Source organism: Typopeltis vanoorti, chromosome 2 (assembly GCF_054136105.1).
Source record: "Typopeltis vanoorti isolate ZY-2024b chromosome 2, IOZ_Tvanoo_1.0, whole genome shotgun sequence".
In the NCBI taxonomy this organism is placed as follows: Eukaryota; Metazoa; Arthropoda; class Arachnida; order Uropygi; family Thelyphonidae; genus Typopeltis; species Typopeltis vanoorti.
This window is the reverse complement of record NC_143550.1, coordinates 28,826,494-28,843,424: the sequence shown is the minus strand read 5'-3', so window position 1 is coordinate 28,843,424 and position 16,931 is coordinate 28,826,494. Positions and strand designations below refer to the sequence as shown.

Genomic DNA, 16,931 nt, shown 5'->3' with positions numbered 1-16,931 from the left:
TCTGTTGTTGTTGACATCTCCTATATGTTCTTTTTTTTTTTGGATTTCTAGGCTTCGTGATGTTTCGCCTATATAATTCAATCCACAGGAACATGGGATGTTATATACACCTGCGTACTTGTAGAAGGCGATGTTGTCCTTAGGAGATTTTAACATGTATCATGTAGTTTGAATAGGTTTGAAGGCAACCCTGATGTTGAAAGACTTCATGATTTTTGCTATTTTTGTTGAAACTGAGCCGGCATAAGGTATGACAATGGACGATGTATACTGCGTGACTGGAGGTTGTTGCAGCGGGTTGTTTCTATTGAGAATCTTTTGGATTATATTTTTTTGGGTAACCATTGCTGACTAGAGTTTAAGATATGAGTGAGAGTTCATCATGAAGCTGCTTCTGTGATGATATTTGTTGCTTTATTTTTAAGCATATGTAAAATGCTAAGTTTTTGTGCATGATGGTGAGTAGATTTGAATTGAAGATAAATTTGATTTGTCCATTCTCTTGTTTTTTTATTAATGTGTCCAGAAAAGGTAATTGATTGTTATTTTCCAACTCTAACATGAACTTGATTTTTTGGTGGAAAGAATTTATTTTTTGAAGGTACTCATGTAATGCATTTTCCGTGTCTTTCCAAATAATGAAGACATCGCCCACATATCTTCACCAGACTAATGATTTCGGATTTATTTTGGATAGGATGTCAGCTTCTAGTTTTTCCATGAATAGATCCATGCAAGGTGGTGACAAGGGACTGCCCATGGCTAAGCCATCTAGTTGTTCATAGATTATATTATTTACTTTAAAGTAGTTTGATTTGAGACAATGGCAGAAAAGCTGAGCAATGTCATGTGGATAGAGATTTTCTATGATTTTCAAAGTAATTTCCTCCATACATCAAGAATATCTTTTTCCCCATGAAAGTTTTGTAAATAAATTGGCTAGATCTTACGGGAATACACTCCACAGCATTCTTGAGTTGCCATTGTCTAAAATCAAACTACTTTAAAGTAAATAATGTAATCTACGAACAACTTGATGGCTTAGCCATGGATAGTCCCTTGTCACCACCTTGCACAGATCTGTTCATGGAAAAACTAGAAGCTGACATCCAATCCAAAATAAATCCATAACCATTAGTCTGGTTATGGATGATGATTATTTTGAAAGACACAGAAAATGCCTTAAATGAGTTTCTTCAAAAAATAAATTCTTTCCACCAAAAAATCAAGTTCACGTCAGAGTTGGAAAATAAAAATCAATTACCTTTTCTGGACAAACTAATAAAAAAACAAGAGAATGGACAAATCAAGCTCATAATCTACCGCAAACCTACAGACACTGGACGTTATCTTCACTTCAAATCTACTCACCATCATGTACAAAAGCTTAGCATTATACATATGCTTAAAAATAGAGCAACAGATATCATCACAGAAGCAGCTTCATGATGAACTCTCACTCATATCTCAAACTCTAGTCAGCAATGGTTAACCAAATAATATAATCCAAAAGATTCTCAATAGAAACAACCCACAGCAACAACTTCTAGTCGCGCAGTATACATCATTCATTGTCGTACCTTATGCCAGCTCAGTTTCAACAAAAATAGCAAAAATCATGAAGTCTTTCAACATCAGGGTTGCCTTCAAACCTATTCAAACTACACGACACATGTTTAAGATCTAAGGACAGCATCACCTTCTACAAGTACGCAGGTGCCAAACATCACGAAGCCTAGAAATCCAAAAAAAAGAACATATAGGGGATGTCAACAACAACAGAACAGATACCTCAGGATTATCCTGTCATTTCTCAATTTCGAAGCACTCCATCGATTGAGACAACAGCTCCATGCTGTACATTGAAGAAGATTTCCGATGTAGAAACTTTAAAGAAGCTGCTGTGTTACTCCGGACAGGAGACAATCTCAACAGAAATCAAGGCATGATACTAAAAGACATTTGGAAAAGCTTAATAAATTCACTGTGCTTAGCAGAACTCAACTTTGCAAAAAACTATAAAACACATTCAACAAACAACGACTAAGACTCCATGCTCTTGATGTTATGTGTCATTTCAATTTTAATTAATTTAACTCTTGTTACTTCATTCTTCTTTTTTAGCATTTAACATTAGTGTACCCGTTTCTTGTCCTGAAGAAGCCAGATAGACTTAGCTGGCGAAACTTGTCGGTGATTGTATATATTTATGAAGAACGGTCCACTAATAAATCCAAAAAGAAAATTTCTCATACTTAGTGTCAAGGGACCAAATATTCAATAAATCCAGCATTATTTCAAAGCCAAATGTAGAAACTATGAACGTTTCATAAAGTAAGTTAACCAGAGAGCTTAGAGGAATACACTCCCCTTCACAAATTGCCTTAGCGTGGACTAATAGAAGACATATTTGCCACCCAAGCATCTATATATTTGCCCTTTATTAGTCCATTTTGAAAAGATTTCACTGACCTGACAAGAGAAAATGAGTTTGAAAACAAGAATGAAACATTATCAAACATCGATGGATTCAGCCAGAGAGCTATCTGGTGTGGTTATCTGTAAGGATAGAAAACTCAGAACTCCATGGTGAACTCAGGAAGTAAAGGGGAAGTCAAGTTAAAGAAGAAAACATATGAAAATTTCCTGACAAGTAAATCAGTTTTGCATTTAAAGAATACAGAGAAAAAAAGTAAGAAATTAAAGTACCATGTAAAACTAGCTAAACAAAAATCATGGGAAGACTTTGATCAGAACATGGAAACTAAGTATTAGGAAGGTGACAAAATATTCTGGAGGCTATTGAAAAAGCCTAGAAATGGAGGAAAAAGTACTGTAAAAATTATCAGATGATAAAGGTTACAAGAAACTGAAGATAAAGATATTCTAGATGTCTGGTGTAAATTACTAAATTACTTTGCTTGTTTAATTTAGCAATCTTTCAATGTCAGCATGGTGTTCTACAATTGCAGCCGGAGTAGATGAGATTTGACTAGAAATGCTTAAATTAAATATGGAAGTGTAAATGTTTTACTTTTTGCACTGCATAATTCAGAAGGTTGAATTCCAGATGATTTTAGTAGAGCTCTCATAGAATCCATCTATAAATAGGAAAATAAAACTGAATGCAAGAAGGTATTTTCTTACTGGGTGTTCCTGATAAGTTTTATGTAAGTATACTTGAGAGAAACGGCTAAGAAAAATCGGGGAAGAACAAGCTGGATTCAGACCAAACAGAGGTTGTCGGGATCGGATTTTTGCTATAAGACAAATAGTAGAAATCTTGGAAATATAACGAGAAATTCTATTTAAATTTGTAGATTTGGAAAATCATGACAAGGCGCTGATATAACGGCTATTTAAAATGCTACAGTTATATGGCATAAATGGGACATTATATTGGGCAGTACATAGTCTATATTTAAGCTGTAAGTTAGCGGTTAGAATTGAAGGAGGTACAGGAAGATTGTTTGATATTAAATCAGGTGTGTGACAAGGATGCACATCATTTCCACTGTTATTATCTATATGAAGGAAAGTGGTATTAAATCTGATATCAAAATTTATGATGTTAATACTTCTAATTTTTTTAGGAAATGACAACGTAAACTAAATTATTAATTATAAAAACTTTAATTAACGTAGTTTACGTTGTCATTTCCTAAAAAATTAGAAGTATATCTAACCAATGTATAAACTTATCTACAAGAATGGTGATGTTAATCTTAGCTCTTTCCTTTATGCAGATGATGTTATACTTCCAAAAATAACAGAATCAACAAACCCAGTATGGTAAGAAGTCAAATGAATAAATTTATGTGGAATAAGAAAGAAATTAGTCAAACACTAAATTAGCTGTATGCAAGACAGTGTTCAGACATAAGTCTTGTGATGAGTTTCAAGATTTATCTTTTCACTCATGGAAAGATCCACACTACCATGGTGTATGCACAATGTTTTTAACTGGAAGTATATCCCATCACTTTACAGCCAGCTTGGTTGGCTGTGTGAATAGCATACTTCACTCTCCATCCAACTGGCTGTAGGTTCAAATTCCACGGTAGGCATGGATGTTTGTGAATGCCTTTAAGTAGGAGATGATTTCTTCAGCTAGTGTTAGACAACCAGCTGCTTTATTGGAGGCATGAAGTGGCTTGCAAGTTCCATGTTTGGTCTCCAGAACAAGATTTCCAGATCATGCAAAAAAAAAAAATATATATATATACATATGTATGTGTGTATTTGATGATAAAGACTATCCTGGCTCTCAGCCATTAGAAAATATCTATTATGACTATAAAAGTTGAGAGAGAACAAAATCCAGAGTGTAATAATCTGTTTGTTATCTATATAGCATGACTTGTTTTTTTTTAACTGCAAGTGTTTAGCCCATTTCTGTAATGTGATGTATTGCATACCACCTAACAGCCAACTTGGTTGCCTGTGTTGATGATAACATACTCACCCTCATAAAGTCTCCTAGAAGACTTTATCTAGTGCATAATCATAGAAAGGAATAAAACAGAGAAATACCTTTAATATTACAGGAAAATAACTGTCGCTATTATTAAAAACGGATTGCTTTGATATGAAGTTATTCTGGATCTAACTGTATTGTTGATCTTGAACATGGTGGGTGGTCTTGCATTGTTACTTCCTCATGTTTACTTGTTAGTGAAGTAACAATCTGATAAGTTGTAGCTGAGATTTACATTAAGGCAAACAAGCATCTTAAATAGCCATTTTTTTGAAAAGTCGTAAAAAAAATTGCAGTTCTTTGGTAATTTTATTCATCATTAATGAGAGTGTAAGCATGAGTTCCTAATGTAGAAATAATAATCGTGCCTAGTTTTTGGAGTCAATAAACTGAGCACAAAGATATCTATTGAGGTGTGTGGGAAAAGGGGTGGGGTTCTTGTATGTAGAGATATTCAATGTTTGAAGAGTGAGTAAGTTTGACATCCAGAAAAGGAAGAGAACTGTTAACTTCCCCAGTAAATTTATTTTTAGATGTTGTGTTGGCTGTCAGTACAATTGCTTTTTTTTTCTTTTTTTTTTTTTTTTTTAGTCTTGATTCTTTAATTGTCGTTTGGTTGCAGTTGTAAGTAACAGGTAACCTGTAGAAAGACAAGTAACAAGTATTTCTAAGAAAGGAAGTTTTTTTTTTTCAAAAAAAAAAAAAAAATCAGCATTTCAACAGAATTAAAGCCATCGCTTTCAACTCACGGTAATTTGGGCAACATTTCTACCCTTTTTCATTTGTATGCCTTTCATATTGTTTATTAGTATACAAATTTCTGCAAGACATTAAGCATTCTTTTTCACATCCTTTAGTATGGATATTTTATTTAGTAAAACACATTGTCTTCAGAAAAAATACTAAATTAAAATTTTAATTTAAAAAAAAAACTTCCTTTCTTAAACATGCTTATCTCTCTAGGCCTGTTGATTATTTACAGTTCACTCCAAACTTGAACAGTATATACGTATATTATGCTCATCATTGCAAAAGTTAGGTGCAGTTAATTTCACAAAAGAGAACTAGACCCCCTCTACGAGCTGATGATTCATAATTGGAAATAATAAAAAATATTTAGCTTAGCTACAGCCAAAAAGCTCTGGACAGAAACATAAATATGAAATCTCAGTAGGGGTGGGGGGGGGGAGCCATTGTGACTACTAAAAAAACAATAGCAGCACCTTGCTTGAAAGTATTATAAGTAAATGATAAACAACTTGGAAAAAATGCTATATTAATTATGTATACCCTGACATGGCAGGTCTTCAAATCATTCCCTTGAAACTCTCCTAAAAGTCGAGGAAGATTCTCTCAACACACCCCAACCTAAATAGAAATGGCAGTCCTAGTATTTGGATTATCCTCATCTGTCCTGTTCCTCCTGCTAATCATAAGCTAATTTCTAGATCACCACTAGCACACAGATCTTTTACAGAGTTTTACTTCTTAAAACTTCCTAAATTTGCAGTGTCCATCTGCTTTCTATTTTGCTGTTTTTATTTTGTTTAAATAAAGTATAAAATCGGAATAAACTCACGTAAAATATTAATTTATTAGTATAATTTTGGCCTAAGTATCAAAGGAATCTTCAGTACAAAGCTAATCGAACATTAACTGGCAATTCCAAAAGGCACCACCTAAGTAACTAATGTAAGATAAGTAAATAATAATATTTTTTTGGTTTACCGATCAAGTGTTGATCAATTTTATTAACTGAACCAACTAGTTTTGCCACACTTATCTGTTGGCATCTTCAGGGCTTACATAGAGGTTTAACCAATCTCACAATTATGCGTAACTGCAAACTGACAAGAATAACTGTAAAAAACTGACTAGAATAATTACAAATAAAATAGTATCGAACGTGAGTGAAACACGTATTGAGTGCACAAGATCAGCTAGCTGTTGCTGAGGAACTTTCTGTAGTTTGTATTAAAGTTCATTTCTTCCGTTTTTAAGGTTCTGATTAGGGTTTTCCATATCTCTGGGAGTATTAGGCCTTGATTTCTGTTGAGGTTGACAGTAGAACGGGCGACTGTGGCTGCCTCTTTGAAAATTCTTGAATGGTAATCTTCCTCTATGTAAGGGGAACAGCTTTTGTCCCACTCGATGACATGGTTAGTTGTAGAGAAATGAGACGATAGGCCAGAAATGTTCTGTCTGTTGTTTTTGACATAGCCAATGTGCTCCTTTTTCCTGATTTTGAGGCTTCTCGAAGTCTGTCCGATGTAACTAGAGCCACATGAGCATGGAATATTATAAACTCCAGCATATTTGTAGAAAGGATGGTTGTCTTTTGGAGATCTTAGTAGTTTACTAATAGATTCTATTGGTTTGAATGTTACTCTTATTTTATGTTGTTTGAGGAGATTGGCGAGCTTGTTGGAGATGCCACTTACAAACGGAATTGCAATCGTTTTTATATGTTGAATATCTTCTTGTTCTCTTTGTGGTGGTGCAGAGAAAAGGATTTTATTAACTAGTCTTCTTGGATATCCGTTCAAGTACAAATTGTTGGAAATAAATTTTAACTAATCTTGAAGGATCTTGTTGTCCGTTGTGATGCGAATCGCTCTTTTCATCGAACATCGAACATGTGTACAATGCTGAGTTTATGTGAGATGTGGTGGGAGGAGTTGAAATGTAGGTAGCGACCTGTATTGGTCGGTTTTCTGTACACCGATAGATTTATACTGCTGTCAATTTGTTTTTTGATTAAGATGTCTAAAAACGGTAGTTGTTTTTCTCTTTCAAGTTCCAGAGTGAATTTAATAGAATGATGGAAAGCATTGATCTTTTTGAGAAAATCATATATGTCATCTTTATTATTGTTCCATATGATGAAATATCGTCCACATATCTAAACCAAATTTTAGGTTTAGGGAAAATTTACGATAAGATTTTGTTTTCTAAGTCTTCCATAAAGAGGTCAGTACATGAAGGTGAGAGTGGGTTCCCCATTGCCAAGCCTGTTAATTGTTGATAGATCTTATTTTTCCAAGAAAAGTAGTTGGAGTTTAGGCAGTGAGCAAACAATGAGGTTATATCTTGTGGGAACAAGGTACTTAAGATGTCAATGACCTCTACTACAGGAACGTTTGTAAAGAGAGAGGTGACATCTAAGCTGGATAGAAGATCATTATCCGATATCTTGATGTTTTTTAACTTTTCCACAAAATGTCTGGAGTTTTTAATGTAACTCTCTGAGTTGTGGATGTGTTGCTGTAAGAGTTTCGAGAGATGTTTTGACAATAACTAGGTAGGAGAGTTGATTGCATCAACGATTGGGCCTAAAGGAATGCCATCTTTGTGCACTTTTGGCACACCATAGAGTCTCGGAGTTAAAGGATGCATCGATTGGAGATGTAAGTGGCATCTCCAACAAGCTCGCCAATCTCCTCAAACAACATAAAATAAGAGTAACATTCAAACCAATAGAATCTATTAGTAAACTACTAAGATCTCCAAAAGACAACCATCCTTTCTACAAATATGCTGGAGTTTATAATATTCCATGCTCATGTGGCTCTAGTTACATCGGACAGACTTTGAGAAGCCTCAAAATCAGGAAAAAGGAGCACATTGGCTATGTCAAAAACAACAGACAGAACATTTCTGGCCTATCGTCTCATTTCTCTACAACTAACCATGTCATCGAGTGGGACAAAAGCTGTTCCCCTTACATAGAGGAAGATTACCATTCAAGAATTTTCAAAGAGGCAGCCACAGTCGCCCGTTCTACTGTCAACCTCAACAGAAATCAAGGCCTAATACTCCCAGAGATATGGAAAACCCTAATCAGAACCTTAAAAACGGAAGAAATGAACTTTAATACAAACTACAGAAAGTTCCTCAGCAACAGCTAGCTGATCTTGTGCACTCAATACGTGTTTCACTCACGTTCGATACTATTTTATTTGTAATTATTCTAGTCAGTTTTTTACAGTTATTCTTGTCAGTTTGCAGTTACGCATAATTGTGAGATTGGTTAAACCTCTATGTAAGCCCTGAAGATGCCAACAGATAAATGTGGCGAAACTAGTTGGTTCAGTTAATAAAATTGATCAACACTTGATCAGTAAACCAAAAAATATTATTATTTACTAATTTATGATCAAGAAAATAACCTTCATGATAATGTAAGATAAGTCAAAAAGGTCATTAAATTTCCTAACTTATTTTTTTTTTAAATTAAATTTTATATATATATATATATATATACACACACACGATAAAAAATAATAATAAAATAAAATTAATTTAGGAAAGATTAGCTGATTTAAAAAGTACTATCTCCCACAAAGGGGAGATAGACCATTGGATCTGTTTAAGTTAGGAGAGTGAAGTCAAGTTTCACATGTTTCTTTATAAAGTCATTCCATGAGGAACTGACTGTTGTGAAGGACTCTTGTTTTGTTCCAATGAACTCTGTCTAGTTGATAGCATGCTTTGCAAGTCTAGACTGCTCAGGTTCAAGGTATTGAATATAAGACTTGTGTTCTTCTAGCCGAATAAAAGCAGATCTTTCTGTTTGTCCTTTGGAGAAGTGAGAAAGGTGAAGATTTTTCTGATGGGGTGAGAGATGACAAAAGTATTTAAACCATTTTTTTTTTTTTTTAAATGCATTCACTAATGCCTTGCATAATAAGAGATAGGAATATGAGTTATTTCTTCTGTATTTGAAGAGGTAGAGATACCAAAACTGCTCAAAGTTCTTTTGATGAAAGAATTCTTATAACCATTAGATAAAAAAATGTGGAAATAATATGTTGTAATTCTTTCTGTAATAGTTCATCTGAAGAACATAAGGAGTGGGCCCAATGAACTAGTGTTTTAATGGTTCCAACCTTTTGACTGAGATGGCGATGAGATTCAGCATAGATATAATAGCCTGTATGAGTCTTCTTCCTAAAAACCGAGAAATGTAGGTTATCATCTGGTTGACAAAGAATTAAAAGATCTAAAAGGGCTATCTGCTTCTTAACTTCTTCTAGGGTGAATTGGATCATTGGATGAAGTGCATTTAATTTAGAGAGAAACTGTTGTAATTCATAAGAAGAACCATTCCAGATAGCAAAAATGTCATCTACATATCTGAACCAGTGAGTAGGTCTAGGTGAAATGTTGTTGAAAATACGTTGTTCAAAGTGCTTCATAAAGAAGTTGGTGATAGCAAGAGAAATAGGATTGTCCAATGCTGTTCTTTCAATTTGTTGATATAACTTGTTTTTAAAGGAAAAATAACCAGAATGTATTACAAAATCAGATATCTTAACAAAGTCTGGAGGAAATTCTTGTAGTAATCAATGCTATTAGATAAAGCAACGTTAGTAAATAATGAAACATCTAACTAATCATAATATCCGAAGAGTTCAAATGAAGATCAGAAATTTTATTTTTGAAATCCGAAGTATTTTTTACATAAGTAGCAGTTTTTCTAGTTGAAGAAGTGAGTAAATTTGATTGAAATTTTGTAAGTGGGACATCCTATAGTCTACAGCTGGTCTTAACAGAATGCCTGGTTTATAAACTTTGGGAAGACCATACAATCTTCTTAAATTTGCATTTGCCATCTTCCTTCCCTATTGCTCTTTTTATTTTGGTTGGACAAATTGAGATTATATAGCAATGGTGATACCTACTGAGCAGAATGCCAGCCTCAGTGGAGGTGGTTAGCTTGCAAGATGGCAATAGTCTGAAATGAGTATAAGAAAAGAAATTGGAAAGAATGGGGGGGGGACAGCATGGTGTTGGAAATTTCACTGCTTCAGTAAGTACTGAACAAATACTTGGCAAATAACAGAAAAGGAGGCAAAACATGAAAAATTAAAAGAAGGTTCAAAAAAAGCAGAAATGGGTGAAAAATAAAATGTTCTAGAGAGAGATTCCATGATCAAAGATGAATTTGATAACTGTGCAACAAAAAACATGTTTTCAGAGAGCCAAGATTCATGACAAACTAAACTGTATGCACGGAAGTTGAATAAATGGTATGATTCAGTGAGTAATTGTGTAGGAGAAATGGTATGCAGTATTGGGTATGGAATAATTCTGAGGGCCAAAAATATTTGTACTTGCAGGACAGAATATACTTAAACCAGTTTTGGTGTCAGCTTTCAAAGAAAAATTATGTTCTTTGAAAGTGAATGAGATTAGTCAAGGAAACTAGATAGATATAGGTAGCTGCAAGAAAATGTGAGTATATGCATTACAGATAACCCCAGTAAATGCAGGACTAGTTTTGTCGTGCAAAGACTGGAAATATGGTAAGGGATTTGATGCAGAAAAATCTTCATTGTTGGTGATGGCGAGATGAGTAATACAGACAGTGGATTCAAAGTTTTGAAATTGAGGTTAACAGGAAGAATAAAATGCACAGTCCTGTTAGAGACTGCATAAACTGTTAATACAAGAGCTATCGTTATGAATATTTCAACTATATATAGAGGAGAAGAAAGAAAGCGCATGATGAGGTACAGTGAATTTACAAATTACTCTTGAAAAACTACCTTGAGTATGTGATGGAGACGACCTGACATATAATACCATCTAAGAATGAGTTTACCATTATGCCTTCATTTGAAGAGAGTGATCATATTTTGACTTGAGAGGCAACTGAGAAGGGATATGTGAATGCATTTGTGTGAAATTATATGTTAGGCAGTTATAAATAAACAGAGAAGGCAGCTTGAAACGGTTGTCACCCAGAGTTAGGAGAGTTAAATGCATGAATAACAAAGCAAGAGCTGCATAAAAAAGAGAATGTGGTGGATATGATATCATGAGAAGTGATGACAAGACTTAAGAGCACTATGTTGCAAGAGCTGCCATGATAAAGGCAAAATCAGATTATGAAAAGAAGTTAGCCAAATAGGACAAAAGCATTCAGAGAATGTTAGATGTTTAAGAAACAGTGTTTCCTTTAATGAGGTATATAATTAAATCATATCCATTAGCTCTGTGGTTGCTGGGCAGGAATTGGGCTAAAGAATTTTTATTGGGTTAGCAGTATTAAAACTGTTCCATGAGCTTGATTCAAATATAGTTGGACTGCATGGAATATCAGGACAGGTCTTGAAGAAATGCACAAAATAGTTAGCATTGCCCCTAACTTTGTTGTGTGACTTTTCTCAGTATATGCAAGTTCCTAATGAGTAGGAGATCATTTTGATTATACAAGGATGGAGCTAAGGTGATGCAGCAAATTATACGCCAGTTAGTATCTCTTGTGTGGTCAAAGTATTGGAAAGACAAGTTAGAAATCACATCTGAAGGTGGATAGACAGCACTAGGATATTCTATAGAGATAGCTGGTTTTGTTAAAGGTAGTAGATCATGCTTTCACAGTCTGCTCATATTCTGTAATATAGTAACTGCCCGATAATCAATGGACCCTCGACACCGCAAGGTAAAAGAGGGTATAAAGAAGATGAGATGAGTAACTGCAAAGGGAATGGATATACTGATATTTTGGATTCCGTTAAGCTATTTGAAAGATACCACATGGAAGGTAATATGCAAACTCAAAGGGATATATTATTATTATGTAACACCTCCAGGGAGTCCAAAGACTCATCGAGGGAGGGCACCTGCTCTACAACTCTACGTCTCCACCAAATGCAGCTACCTTCATCATCTACCACCGCCACTAATATTTTCACACACAATCACAAACATCCATGCCCACGCTTGGATTTGAACCCACAGCCTTTTGACTGGAGGGCGGATATGCTAACCACTCGGCCAACCAGGCCGAGCTCATATTCTATAATATAGCAACTGCATAGTTAATAGGGAATGGGTATACTGATACTGTTGGATTCTGTTAAGCTATTTGAAAGGTACCACAAGGAAGATAGTATGCAAACTCAAAGAGATATATAAAAATAAAAATTTAAAAAAAAAAAAATGTGGATAGGAAAGGAATTGATAGGTATCAGAAAGTGATGTATCTAGGTGCTTAGTCTAAGAAGCTGACCATTTGCATACCACAAAGTCTGTACTTGGGCTGTTGTTGTTATTTAACTTTTATATTAATGATATTCGAGAGATTTTTAGTGTGAATTCAGTTATTTGCTGATGCTAAGTTATGGAAAGAGATGAAGAACATAGCTAATACAGAATCTCTGTAGATTGATTATATGGGCAAAAGACAATGAATGTCAGTCTGTTGTTGCCAAGCCTAAGGGGTTATTCATTTTGGGCAGAGAATTTTGTAGGAAGATTATTATATTAATGGGACTTTGCAACCAGACTTATGGTGGAGAACAAGTTCAGTTTTAGGGATCACATTGCTAAGATGATTAAGTCATCACATTGAATAATAGTGTTGTTAAACACTAACTTGTAGGAATGAGGAGGTTATTTTTCCACTTTACAATGTTTTTGTCAAGACCACATCTTGATTCCAAGGAGATGGGAGATTGAGAGAATATGGTTTATCAAAGTTTGAAGAATAGAGAGAGGAGACATGATGAAACATAAAAGTTAGTAAGGCAAAGAACCTAATATTGTGAATACAAGTAAATTTGCAGCTTACTGGTAGTGCAGGCAGAAGTCATGCCTGCACCATTGATTCTCTTGAAACTGGCTAATTGGGATCTTTGAACCATGTGAAGTCTAGATTCTTTTCATAGTGAGTATGTACAATAGGCTTCTGTAAGATATGAGTGCATGGCTTTGGTGAGTATGTTATGTTTAAGAAGAGATATGGTAGGTATTTGAATATGATTGTGTAATTGACCTTCCTCTCATAAGTCCTTGGTGGTGCATTCATAATTTAATAATAATTTCACCCTCAGTTACATTTTATCACAGTTACCTCTTTATGGTTTTTTACAGCCATCTTCCTGTCTACATAGTAGGAGCCTTTGCTAAAAGATTAGCCCGATTGTCACTCAGTGCCTCTCCACATCTGCTCCTTATCATTATACCATTTATTGGCAATCTTTTGATCAGGCATCCCAGCCTTAAAGTTTTAATTCATAAATCTGAATCTGAAATAGGTAAGTCATGTTAATTCTTTGTAAAATTCTCTTATTCACATCAAATAAACGTATATGCAAGCATTAATTGTAAGCAGTAACAGGAAAAGTATTCTAGCTTGACTATTGACATTAATTAATAGCATTTAGCTTCTGGAGGGAATAGTAGAGCTGGGAAGAGTTATTTAGAATAAAGAGGATAAGGAAATAAAGTTGAATTAAAAATTAGAAAAGATAGAAATGATATACTGAAAATGAGAGGTTAGGAAAGGCATTAAATCATTATGAGTAGGAGGGGGATAAACAATTTTTTTTCTGCTGAGTTTATATGTATATATATATATACAGTAGTATCTCGCTAATCCGGGCCTCTTTAGTTCGAACCCTCCAGTAATCCGAACTGCGATTTGAAAGGAAAAAAAAAGTTTTATTTATTACGTATTATTATTTTGTGTGCTATTATTTTTATTTAATAATTATTATTTTAACTATTATTATTTATTTTATTATTATTACAGTACAGTTTTTTTTTCATACTGTCGATTGTATGGTTACACTGTAGGCCTATTTTTGATTTATTGTGTTCACGTTTGCTTTTTTATACTGTAGAGTACGTACTGTATTGTCGGCATGAATCACCGCTGTCGAGCTTCATGGAAAAAACTGTGGCCTACTAGAATTTACGAAGATAACTACGGTGATACACAAAAACCGGAAATTCAAAACTGGCATAATTTGGTTAAAAATATAAATTGAAATGTTGAAATTTCATAAACAGATGTTACGGAATGGATTACAGGCAGAACCGGAAGTGAATTCGAAATCAAATCAGATGCTTAAATTATAAATATGACACTACATAATGAATTAGCAGACGATGACGATGATAAAGAATTCGAAGAAAAAAAAAGTAAAACACGAAGAAACAGTTGACAGTTTTAATGTGTGTATAGAATGGACCAGTGGCACACTCAGGATTTAATCTTGGAGGGGGACTGAGCACTTGAGATTTAATCTTAGGGGGGGGGGGGGAGTTGAATTGACGATTTTAAATTTATGTTGTGTCGTGTCTCCTATTTCTATGCTACTTATGAATTAGCGGTCACATAAGGTGGGAATACCCTATAGCTCTCAGGAATCACAGCCGCTGTGAACGCAAGGCGAACGGCACAACATAAATTTTTTAAAAAAAAAAAGAATTTTAATTAGGAAATGATTTTTGGAAATTTTTCTATTTTTCCCCCTTTTTCTTTTGGAGAGGCCAGGGCCCCTTGGTCCCCTCCCTGGGTGCGCCAATGGAATGGACTAAGCAGAATGATACGCCATTTCACAAAATTTTATTGCTAATGCAGCTCCGAGAAGAAGCATTCGAAAAACGTTTAGCTTCAAAGAAGCAAAAGAAAATCAGTGACTTTTTTACAAATAAATAAAAAAAAAAAAAAAACTTTTTTATGTTATTTTGTGAAACTTTTTTTTGTGTGTTGTGTACAAGAAAGCGATATTTTTTACGCAAATTAAATTATGTACCGAACTATGGAATTTTATTAAATCAGAATCCTCAACAATACAGGTACATGCAAACTAAATTTTTTACTAAAATAAACTTGTGTACTGTATTATTTTTTAAGTTTTATATTACAGTACAGTAGCATTTTTTCTATCAGGTAATTCATTTATTTACAGAATTCAGTTGATGTGCCATTTGAATCTGATTATTTTTGTCTTAAACTCTAGTTATTGTTGCCTCTTGGGGGAAAATTCGCTAATCCGGACTTCTCGCTAATCTGAACGAGCTCGGTTTTTATTAGTTCGGATTAGCGAGATACCACTGTATATATATATATACAGTTGACCCTTGAACAACATGGGTTTGAATTGCGCAGATTTTTTTGATAAATATGCTGGGAAATTTTTTTAGAGATTTACACCAATTTGAACAATGCACAGATGAACTGCATAGACTAGAAATATTGAATAAATTAAGAAAGAGTTAAGTATATCATGAAATATATGTGGATACTAGTCTATTTTATCATTTATTACCATAAAATATACACAGATCTATTATAAAAAGTTAAGATTTATCAAAACTTATGCACAGAAACACTTATAGACCATTCATGGCACCATTTGCAGTCAAGAGAAATATAAACAAACATAAATATGTAGTATATAATCATCATTGCATAAAATTAACTGTTAAAATAAATAACTTTTATTATTAAAAGACCAGAAGATAAATGATAAAATATACAAAGAGCCAACAAGTTTCACTGGCCACTGTCTAGCATTTTCAAGGCTGAACTGGTGTGAAAACAAATGCATTGAGTTACATTTCAAACATACACTTTAGTAACTGTTAGGCCGTTACATTTGATCATTCTGTTTGAAGGCGTGCATGTGTTCGAAAGCTTCAGTCAGATTTCGGTATGACCACGTGTTTTGTAGTTATTTGCATATTGTAATTCTGTCGAACTGAGAGAGATGATGAGATTTTTCCATATGTCTTTAAGAACAATGCCCTGATTTCTATTTAAATTATTGCCTGTGCGTAATACCACAGCTGCTTCTTTTAAAGTTCTGTATCTGTAGTCATTCTCGATGTAAGGCATAGAACTGTTTTTCCAATCTATAATGTGATTTGATGTTGAGAAATGATGTGCTAAAGCAGATGTGATGATTCTGTTATGATTGATATCTCCCACATGTTCCTTCTGTCTTATTTCAAAACCTCTAGAAGTCTGACCAATGTAAGAAAGGCCACACGTGCATGGAATTTCATATACTCCAGGACATTTGAAGAAAGGTACCTCATCTTTAGGTGATCTTAAGATTTGTCTGATCATGATAGTTGGTTTAAAAACCACTCTGATGTTATGAGCTTTTAACATTCTCGCCAATTTTGTGGAAACTGAATTAATATATGGAATGACAGCTGTGGACACATATTGGGATTCTTTCCCTCAAGATATCACACAGCTGTTTCATCATTGCCTGAAGTCAAATTTCTTCAAATTTAACAACACTGTATACAAACAATTGGAAGGTCTAGCCATGGGTAGTCCTCTGTCACCACCATGTGCAGACCTTTTTATGGAAAAACTTGAAAAGGATATTCTTTCCACCATTGTACCAAAACTATCAATTTGGTGGAGATATGTCGATGACATGTTCATCATCTGGAAAGACACCATGGAAAACCTTCTCGGGTTTCTGAACAAAATCAACTCACTGCACAATAAGATCAAATTCACTATAGAACTAGAGAAGAACAAAGAACTTCCTTTTCTTGACATCCTAGTGAAGAAAGAAGATAACAATTTCCAACTGTCCATTTACAGGCAACCCACAGATACTGGTAGATATCTACATTATTCGTCCAACCATCATAGATCACAAAAACATCCGTAATAGAGCCTTAAGGTCTG

At 34.3% G+C, this 16,931-nt stretch overlaps 1 protein-coding gene across 2 annotated transcripts in view; it reads left to right on the top strand.

Annotated features, from left to right (window-relative positions):
- The window catches only part of LOC150108899 (nucleolar complex protein 4 homolog B), a 226,746-nt gene that overhangs the window by 178,588 nt on the left and 31,227 nt on the right, over nt 1–16,931 (top strand). For both annotated transcript variants that reach the window (XM_090410813.1, XM_090410804.1), the window contains exon 11: nt 13,361–13,524. In XM_090410813.1, the coding sequence (XP_090266939.1) occupies nt 13,361–13,524 (164 nt within the window). The remainder of the gene's footprint in view (nt 1–13,360; nt 13,525–16,931) is intronic.